Here is a 10153-nt window from a genome sequence, read left to right as displayed (position 1 = left end):
GCTGCCAATGTTCCCTCTGTGATGAAAAACGCAGTGGCCTCTGCCCTCTGTCCCTCAGCCTCCTCTGTTGTGGTTTCCCCTCTTTGTCACTTACACTGTAATGTGTTTCTCCCTGCTACCATGTGTCAGCCTCGCCAAGCTGTTCCTGTCATAAGAACTGAGCTGAGTGAGGGTATCCCATATTTCAGCAGTGACTTCTCTCCTCCTCATCCTCCTCTGGTCCGGTGATGGGGAAGCCAACTCTGTTGTTTTTCAGGTTCAAAGCTAAAGAAGCAGGATCATAGAGTCAAAGTGAGTTAATAATGTCTTTCCTGCAAAGACTCATCTGATCTCTTCTCTTGTCTGCCTGCAGTATCTGTTCAGAGAATAACAAACAGGACAGAACAGAACCTAATGGGCTGTTGAAGGAGAATAGATAACATACAGCAGCAACAATTACACACAGAAGGGCAGAAGGGCCATAATAGGGAGGAAGTGGTGGGGGGTCCGACCAATACGGCATCTCCCGGCAACTGCAGTGCAATGTTGCTTCAACTGTCACATTATTTTCCAGGATGTATTATCCACCTGGTGCGCAGCTTCACCTACAGTCACTACAGGATTCAACGCTTTAAAGGGTATAGGCAGTTTGTTGCATTGTATAAGAAATCATACAGCTGGCTGTTCTTTATGTTTTCTAAACAAGACCATAACCTCATCTCAATATAAGCTGGTTTTATTTGTTCACCCCAAATGTATAACAAACTGAACGTCATATGCCATCTTGTAGTCTTTTAAATCCTAAATGAAGATCAGTATATCTTTTTAAACACTAAAAGAAAAATGTACTCTTTTTTTTTTTTAAAGGTGTAGTTTTATTTTAACTCCAAACTAGTCTAAAGGATGAATGGAGTGAGCAATAGTAGTTCATAAAAGTACAAGTATATCTGTAAAAAGAATACTTTCAAATACAACAAACCAACAAATATAATTTAATGTGTCACTCATTTTACTTGGTCCTTCCTTACCACCAGATGCAGCCACATTGTTCCAAACTCACAACATTGTATTCTAAATTATTGTAAAGACCCTGAGCTATGTACAGATACCATAGGCTTAACTTTGTGTAAATGTGTAAAATAAATATTGTTTTTTTTAAAGATGGAGCAGGCCAGACAGTGTGCAATGTTTGGTTTAATGCTAATTGCAATGGGAGAGCTTAATGTTTAGGGCTTTAAAAGTGATTTTCAATGCATAACGAGGCCTTATAAGCATCCTCCACTCATGCACCCCTATGGTGAGACTTTGGTCCAGCGGGGAGAGGGATGTGGTGCGACTGTGGCTGGCTGGTTGGCCGGTCAGGCTACACTGGAATGCGGGGTCTTTTGTTTGCCTGAGAGAGGAGTGGGTCAGGGGGAGAATGCCATTGATGATTGGAGAGAGGAAGAATGAACCTCCAGGAAGTGTCCTCTCTCTCTCCCCGCTCCCCCACTCTCCCACTCTCATTCTCTCTCCCTCTCTGCCTCTCTTTCTCTATCGTTTTTTTTTTTTCTGTGTGTGAGAACCTTCACCGTGCCGAGCCTCTCTCTCTGAGGCCACGGTCCCCAGGCACAACCACTGCTTTGTCTTGCCTTGTGAACACACACCCCTCCTCTACTGGGCGCCTACGTTTGCCAGGGAAACACAGGGCCACTGCTCCTATTCTTATCCACATCGCTGCTCTTGCATTGATGGTGTGTGTGTGTGTGTGTGTGTGTGTGTGTGTGTGTGTGTGTGTGTGTGTGTGTGTGTGTGTGTGTGTTTGTGTTTTTGTGAGTGCTCAATGGTAAATTGTATTTCCTATGGCATCTGATGCTTCAGTATAACCATTTATTTTGCTGGTGTTTTGTCAAAAATGTGAAGTTATTCATCATCGTTGTTTCCTTTGCTACCCTAATTAAGCTTTCAGACTAAAATAAAGAGAGTTTTTATTTAGAGACATGACCAGAGTGCAAGATATCCACCCTCTATAACAGCCAGACTAAAAATGGAATAAAGCAGTAAGTGGATAAGAATCTAGCCGGTGGCCCCTTCCGACCAGTGGCTGCCGCCTCCCGTCACATTGCTCATTCCCTTCTGTGTCAGAAGGCTGAGAGGAGCTGCAAATGGCCCTTTCAAAACACACGGCAGCTGGAACACAGGGCAAAGGTGACTGAAGCAGTTGGGGGAGCACAGGGAGGGACAGGAGGGGGGGGGGCACGAGATGAGCAGCTGCAACCTCGAGCCCCTGTTTCTGCACTGTGCCACCATCTCTAGCTTTAACAATTAAAGACCCTAGAGACTGATGTTTTTTTCAGTTAGTGCCTGATAGTCCACAACAACTTTTTTCTAATGTAGTCCACACAAATCAGCATCATTCCTGTCTTCAGACAATTTAGGCTAAACAAGTCACAGCCAGGGACATGGTGTGGTCTAAAGAAACAAAAGCGCTGGGTGGTGCGGTGCCAGGGAATTCCACATCCCAAAGCAGGATTAGAGAGAATAGCCCTTAAAAAGTTCCCTATAGTCCACTGACCCTCCAAATTAACAAAGCATGATTTTATAATTCTCTGTATCAGTTTGGATACTTTCAAAGACACAAGTTATTTGTGACAGAAAGTGTTTCTTTCATCAAATGCAGACTCAAAGCCACATCCATCGTTTCTTGTAAATTCAATTTGCCTTCTGGATTTGAACTATTGAAATCCTATTATCTTCAAACAGATCTGGATAGAACAGGAAACATGGTACTTTTCAACATATAATACATTTCAACATCCAGCTGTATGACAAGTCTGTCTAGTCACAAAAATGTTTTTTGTTCAATGTCTAGACTCTTTGTATTGTCATCAATTGCTCTATTTGTCGTTTCCTCAACTTTGCCATACTTCCGGATTTGTCCCACTGAAAGCCCCCCTCCCCCGTCCGTGGGGCAGGTGTTTTAATAAGGCAGCCAATTGATGTTCCCAGTGTACTCTGCTACTTGCTGCCGCTGTGTGAATTCTCGGAGTAGTACAGAACTTATTGTGGACGCGCGATATCGCGAGACTTGTGCCATTATCAACCTGCTTGACACACAGCAGCGCTGAGTGCAGCCTGCCTTGCCAGGGTCGGACTGAAGCTCAAGAAACGACAAGGAGAAGCGAACATCTGGCCGCACATCATGAAAGGACGTCCGGGCTTCTAAAGAACACGACGAACCGGGCGGAAATAAATGTAAGTGCAGTGTTTTTGTGCTTTGAAACGGAGGAAGCGAAAGTTAAAAGAGTGTCCCCTCGCCGCTTCGTTCAGCGCAGTTACTGCGAGTTCCTGTGCTGTTTAAAAGGCTCCTAGCAATGCGTTTCCCAACACGGACATAGAGCTCGGTTTACTGCGCCCTTGGCTCTGCTGTGTCTTACACTTGTATCTCTCATTAACATGTTAATACCGGGCGCAAAATTACACTTATACATTTTCCTTTACGGTGAATGAAACTTTAATATTCAATTCACCGAAGTTTTTTTTTTAATCTGCCTGTTTAGAGTTTTGAGTTGACCCTTTTAAACAAATATGTCACAGTTGTGCGCGTGTGTCTGATAAGTGCCCCGAAGCGTTTTTATTCCCCTTCGCGGTTATCGGCTGCAGTTTTCCTTGGTGATAAATTACACGATTAAAAAAAAAGTAAAGTTAGAAATTCCGTGCAATCTTGTGATACTTATGAATCCACTCTTTTTCTTTTGAAACAAGTTGAGTGTGTGTAGTTTGGACTGCGTATAGCCCAGAGTTAACATATGGCATAAAGGGGAGCACAGCTGGAGGTAGCGTTTCCATTGCGGTGATGTCAGAGCAGCTGACTCCACAGCTTGCAGTGTAATTAGCAAACAGAGCACCAGTTTACTCACTCTGCACTGCTCTTATTTTTCACGTTTGCCTCCTCCCCGNTGGACTGCTATAATTCCCACTCTCGGGAGTTTATTCCGTAAACCTCCGCTATTTCTTGTGCGATCGCCGGTGCGCCACTTTTTTTGCCAATTTTGGAAGCTCAATAAGTAGGCTGACTACCAGAAACCGGAATACTTCGGATAATTTGGAGAGTGGATCCCTTTACATCGTGATACATGGGTGGGTGAGCGCAGCGTAGCGTGTCCTGCACCACTGGAAAGAATGTAGGATTTATGGTCTCAAGTTGGATAAAGTTATTGCTGATGAATTTAATGTATCTGAATAAAGTTTTGTAACTGGGAAGGATTTTATTGACTTGTGTGATTAAAACACGGGCATGCTTGTGCATTGTTTGTTTGCTCAGACTTTTAAATTATTTGCGTTAAGTTATCCTAACATTTCCTCTGGTTTAGCCGTGGTGCCTCTGCCGGAGCACCGCTCTGCCCTCTAAATGGCTTCAATTCGTTTATCCAGTATCCTGTTTTTCCTGTTTTTCTCAGGTTATGAAGGAAGAATGGAGTTCCCAGACCATAGCCGCCAGTTGCTGCAGTGTCTGAGTCAGCAGCGTCACCAAGGTTTCCTCTGTGACTGCACTGTTCTTGTCGGGGAGGCTCGATTCAAAGCGCACAGAGCCGTGCTGGCCTCCTGCAGCATGTACTTCCATCTCTTCTACAGGGACCAGCTGGACAAAAGGGACGTTGTGCATCTCAACAGTGACATTGTGACAGCCCCGGCTTTCAGTCTGCTCCTTGAATTTATGTATGAGGGGAAGTTGGATTTCAGCTCTCTCCCGGTGGAGGATGTCCTGGCAGCAGCCAGTTACCTCCACATGTATGATATAGTGAAAGTGTGTAAAAGCAAGCTTAAAGATAAAGAACTCTCCCCTCTGGATGAAAAGATCAGTGAGGGCTTGGGGCTCGGCTGTGTGGACAGAGAAAAATATTTGGAAAGCCAGCTGCACAGTAAGCAGCTCATCCGGCGACAGCCCCAGACACAGTCTCAAGGGCTCCTCAGGGCCCCCCTGAAACAAGAGTTTGACATAGACAACAGCGAAGTCAGGCTGGCTGTCACAGATTGTGATAGGTCTGTGCGGAGCAGGCAGAAGGCGAACGGTCACTCTGGCAGGTCCCCGGACCTTGTAGGTGTCAATTATTTGTCAGCAGAGGCCGAGCCCTGCGTCCAAACAGCTGGAAAAACAAAAGCTGATGTCAGTAGTTCCACCGTATCGCTGTCCCAGAGGTCCCGGGCTTCAGATGACATGGACTGTGCGCTGGATTTGTCTTTCAAGCCTCTGTCTAGCAGAGATCCCTTACACCCCTCCTACGTCTCGGGACAGCTGGCCCTCGACAGCCAGCAGCAGGGCACTGAGCCACTTGTTAAAGACGAACACGACTTGCTGTCAGAGCAGGAGGACAGTGAGCCGATGAGCCCTGAGAGCCAGCGCTTTGGGAATAGTGCCAGGAGCTCAGTGGTGACAGGGTTCGCTGCCCTCTTCCCAGGCAACAACGGATCCACAGCCGCCCTGCTCTCCCAGGAGGAGGACCTGATGGACGAGGAGGGGGAGGCCTGCAGGGGGAGGGAGGGCGCCCCGGGCCGGGAGGTAGAGGAGAGGAGGGGGAGGCTGCTGGGGGACAGCGAGGAGGAGGAGGAGGACGACCTGGCCTCTTCAGACATCTCCACCTCCAGCGGGGTGCTCCTGCCCCCGGGGCAACAGGTGTGTGTGTGCCCCCTCTGCAGCAAAGTCTTCCCCAGCCCCCATGTGCTGCAGCTGCACCTCAGCTCGCACTTCAGAGAGAAGGACGTGGCTCGCTCCAAGCTGTCCCCTGATGGCTCGGTCCCCACCTGCATGCAGTGCAACAAGACCTTCTCCTGCATGTACACCCTGAAGCGCCATGAGCGCACACACTCTGGCGAGAAGCCATACACCTGTGGCCAGTGTGGCAAGAGCTTCCAGTACTCCCATAACTTGAGTCGGCATGCTGTGGTTCACACACGGGAGAAGCCTCACGCCTGTAAGTGGTGCGAGCGGCGCTTCACCCAGTCTGGGGACCTCTACCGCCACATCAGGAAGTTTCACTGTGGCCTTGTCAAGACTCTCGCCATTGGATAAAACCCCTCTCACCAGTGCCATGACACGAGACAGAATGTCTTTTCATACACTGAATAATACTACTGAACACTTTCCCCATTAGTACACACACATGTTGGCAGTATATTTTGGAGACTTCTCTTTTTGGATTCTACCCCATTTGGCATTTCTCAAGTTAAAGATGTAGTAAAGTGCTTCCTGTGCTGGACTGTGACACAGGCCTTCATGAGGGTCAGAAGCAGGCTGTTAGGATACACATGCATGGTGCTGTGAAACCCAAGCTGGATCTGTGTTGATGAAGGTGAACAAATGTAGATGATGCACTTGTTTGTTTCTGTCTTGTTTGTGTCAATCTGTTGACTTTATTTTTGAGGAGTATATTTGCTGAGAGAAAAAGCGTCCCATTTTCGAGCCTATGGGCAAATGGGTGATAGCTAATGCTAACATATGTTAATACAATCGTCAGAGTGAGTGAGACTTTTATTTGTGCACATGGGAGATCAGAACCGTCCGTAAGTAGCAATATATGATTTTTTTTTAAACTCCTACATTATTAATATTATTATTATTATTATTATTTATTTTATGGGGATTTATTTAGTCCTTAACAAGTATCATAAAGCAGCAAAACTAATGAAGATTAACTACTGGAAGTATAACTATTTTTTATGAAAGTAGAATTTTTTATTTGGTTGAAATGAAGTTGGAGACAGTTTTATGTTGTTTATAACAAGAGGCAAGCAGACCATCATATCCCCATATTTCTAATTCTTTCTGCCTTGAGGAGAGACAGCACGTCTTCAGTTTCTAATGTGAGTGAGCTCATATCAACGGGATGGCCTTCTAATTTGCTACTTAAAAATAAATTGTATAATCAGAGGAAGGAAGTTAAAAGCTAATGCTCGTAACACTGGTGCCTACTGAAATTCTTAACACTTCACCTGATGTACTTACTTAAACGAGAATGAGCTGTATCACTATGCCTTCTTGTCAAATTCAGTGAGTTTTCAGGCATTTTGAAATAATCTGGATTACACTCCACATACCAGGTGGTAACAAAGATTATTGTCCACTCTGGAATGCCTTTTTATCCACGAGCGTCCTTAACTGAATAATTAACAGGAATGTACTAAAAGAACCTAAAGCAAGCTCAAATACATTTTGTATTGTTTGGGTTAAAGGCAACTAGTTTCCAGTGAATTACCTTGTTATTTCCTGGTATGACATAAAGGGCAAACCCTCAGCAGGCAGGAAGGGAGACAGGTGGATACTCAGCGCTTTGTTGTTCATCAAAGCTGAGCTCCAGGTGCCATTCAGCTCAATCTACTGACTTCTTTCTTTCTTTGAATTAACCTTTTCACATTATCATATCCTCTTACTGTATGTGTGTGTGTGACTACTGATGAAGCTGGAGCCTTTAGTGATGCTGTCCTTTTCAAAAAAGAATCTTTCAAGTCTGTTAACATAGATGCTTTCTGGATTCTTAGGGGGCATAGCACTAAAAGTTCATGATATATTGTCTAATCTGTCCTGAGAAGACTTGATCAGAATTTATTTATTAGTTTGGTTCAGGGTTTACTGTAGGTGTACTTCTTATTTTCTATAAGCTTGAAAAGACGCCGCGTCTTGCCTAGTGATCTTGGTACTCATCAACTGGTATTGGGGCTGTCTGTTCATTTTTTTTTCTCCGTGCAAATCGAGTTACTGTAATTGTATTTTAATATACCGTGTAGAAAGCTTAAGATTTGTCACATGGAACATAGAGAAGCACTTGTTTTAAGCATGCATATAGTTTCAACACTATTGTCTAGGCTGCTATTTCTTACTATATGTATATTTAATGTAAATATATATTCTATTTATCAAACTGTTTTTGTTTTTTTTCCGTGTTACAACACAGAGTCAGGTGTCTTATTAAGACTGCAGTCTCTTAAAGTGTCACGTCTTCCCCAGGGGAGTCCTTTTCCATATTTAAGAGCAGTTAATACTGCTCTGACTGCTGTTCTGCCACAGGAAACAGTTGTTCACAAGCGCGGCCACACCGATACGGCATTAGTTACCTATAGAAACCAGACAATACAGGCATTGTCCCCCCCCCCCCCACCACCACACCACCAATCCCCCAGGTAGTTCTCAAGGGGATCACTTTGTTATTTCTTCCGCTGGCTGTGGGGTAGGAAAAGCAAACCGCAAGTCTCTCTTTGCACCTTTTCTGTATTGAATGGTATGCCCTTGGAAATGTGAGGAATGTAATTTAGGCAAAGGGGAGCCAAGGATCACAGTAAACAGGTGTATTTTGTTGGAGGCATCAAAAGAACATTCCCCCCTCCCCACCACTACCAGCATTGCAGTAGATAAATGCTTCATTGTTCCCTTTACATTGAGGAAGATACCACGGTGTGATTTGATTGCACTCCTATCAAAAGAATATCAAAATTATCCATAGATTGTTTTCTACAGTGCTCGATTTAGAAAAAATTGTAGGGACTGAAAATAATGTCTGGCAATTGTGGACGACCACAGGTCAAACGTAAGGCGCTGACGACCTATCCATTTCGGCATTAGCGCACCCTAAAGGTGTCTTTATGTTTTTATGTTAATCACCAAGACTTCTTTCATGGACACAGTAAAAATGAATTCACATGTGATTTCTCAGCATTTCGCAAGACAATGTGTTTCGTATACAATAGCTGTTGTAGTGTTAAGGTTCAATTCAGAAACAACAGGACTGTAAGTTTTGTCTTTTTCAAGAAACATTTCTTTATGTGGTTCAAATTAATTGTGTAACAAAGGTAGAAAAAACTAATCAATATGGTGATAGTTTCTTTGTATTGTTTGCACGTCTATATATACCGTCTCAGGATGTCACCACTTGTGCCTTGTCGAACTACGAATAGGTGGTTGCATCTGGAAAGAGCCCTTTTTTCATGTTGCCATCTTTTTGACTTCACTGCGGCGTTCACGTTCACAGCGCAGAAGGCCCACTCATTCAAACTGTTGGTTCCGTGTCTTTCTATCATGTCTAAAATCCAGACAAACTAAGTTACAAGTCCATTCTATTTTTGCTGCTTCTTGCGAGAGATTACATTAACCTTTATTTGACCGTTTTTGTCTATGTGAACAAAATCTGTTTTGATCGTGTTAACTGAGGACAAGCATTTTGTTTTTGTGGCTTTCTAGAAGTAAAAAAAAAAAAAAAAATAATCATTACTACTGGGAACTAACAGTCGGTTCCTTTAATTATTGTCACTGTTGAATGTGAAACACTGAGATTTTGATTGATTGACTTCTTATGAAACTTGTTGAGGCTATGTTTGCCTAACGTCATGCTGTATGTGTTTTAATTTCTAAAAAAAATGACTTTACCAATACTGGATTTGTCCTCAGCAGGTTCAACTGTGCAATTGTGTTATAATCATGAGAAATATTTATTACTGATTTGCTTCTTGTTCACCATTTGACCTGGTCTCAGTTTAATTGGTTAGAAAAAAAAGGCTTCTAAATATCGAACGGAATCTTTTAAATAGAATTTGTAGTAAGTGCCATTAGAATTAAATAATTTTTTTAATAAGAAACGGTAATTATAGTAATCAATTGCTTCAGTGTTAGCTGGTGTCAGAGATTAGAGGACAATTTCATGCAGGTTGACATTGCTTAGATATGAGGCAACTTACTTTTGATCTGTAACTGTATGTGCATTTTCTTTGTTTGCGCTTTTGGGGTGTGCGTGTGCTGTGGGAATGTGACAATCTTGATTTTAGGTCTTTCTTAAGATTATGCATAGAATTAAATGGAACAACTCTCTCATTGTGTGGCGTTTCTTCATGTGGACCAATCTTCCTTTTTTTGTTTGCATTCATCTGTTTTAACACCAGCCAATGTGCCATTTCTGACAAACCCATGTTTTACTGAAGATTAGCTTTTATAAATCAATTTTTAGTCGTGATAGTAGACTCGATACACTGCCAACCAAAGAACTTGTTTAAGGCCCTGTCTGACACGGGCAGCAACAATCAGGCCAGGATTGTGTGTGTGTGTGTGTGTGTGTGCGTGTGTGTGTTCGTGTGTGTGTGGGCAGCTTGCAATGTGTACACGAGACAACAGAAAAGTGATATACTGCAGGCCTAAACCATAACTTAGCTCAAG

The 10153-nt window shown here is 43.5% G+C and overlaps 1 protein-coding gene across 1 annotated transcript; it reads left to right on the top strand.

Annotated features, from left to right (window-relative positions):
• Positions 1 to 3069: 3069 nt before the first annotated feature.
• zbtb42 (zinc finger and BTB domain containing 42) lies at positions 3070 to 8122 on the top strand. The gene is made up of 2 exons (XM_010776113.1): positions 3070 to 3213; positions 4419 to 8122. The coding sequence occupies exon 2, from the start codon at positions 4433 to 4435 to the stop codon at positions 6026 to 6028; it is 1596 nt and encodes a 531-aa protein (XP_010774415.1). The 5' UTR covers positions 3070 to 3213; positions 4419 to 4432; the 3' UTR covers positions 6029 to 8122.
• Positions 8123 to 10153: the final 2031 nt, after the last annotated feature.

This window comes from Notothenia coriiceps, unplaced genomic scaffold, assembly GCF_000735185.1.
Source record: "Notothenia coriiceps isolate Sejong01 unplaced genomic scaffold, NC01 NC01_scaffold00016717, whole genome shotgun sequence".
NCBI classification, from domain to species: domain Eukaryota; kingdom Metazoa; phylum Chordata; class Actinopteri; order Perciformes; family Nototheniidae; genus Notothenia; species Notothenia coriiceps.
The sequence above is the reverse complement of the archived record's forward strand: the minus strand, read 5'-3'. Positions and strand labels throughout refer to the sequence as shown.

Bases quoted from the DNA above. Each gene is read 5' to 3' on its own strand.
- zbtb42 (XM_010776113.1), top strand. From the start codon at position 4,433: ATGGAGTTCCCAGACCATAGCCGCCAGTTGCTGCAGTGTCTGAGTCAG.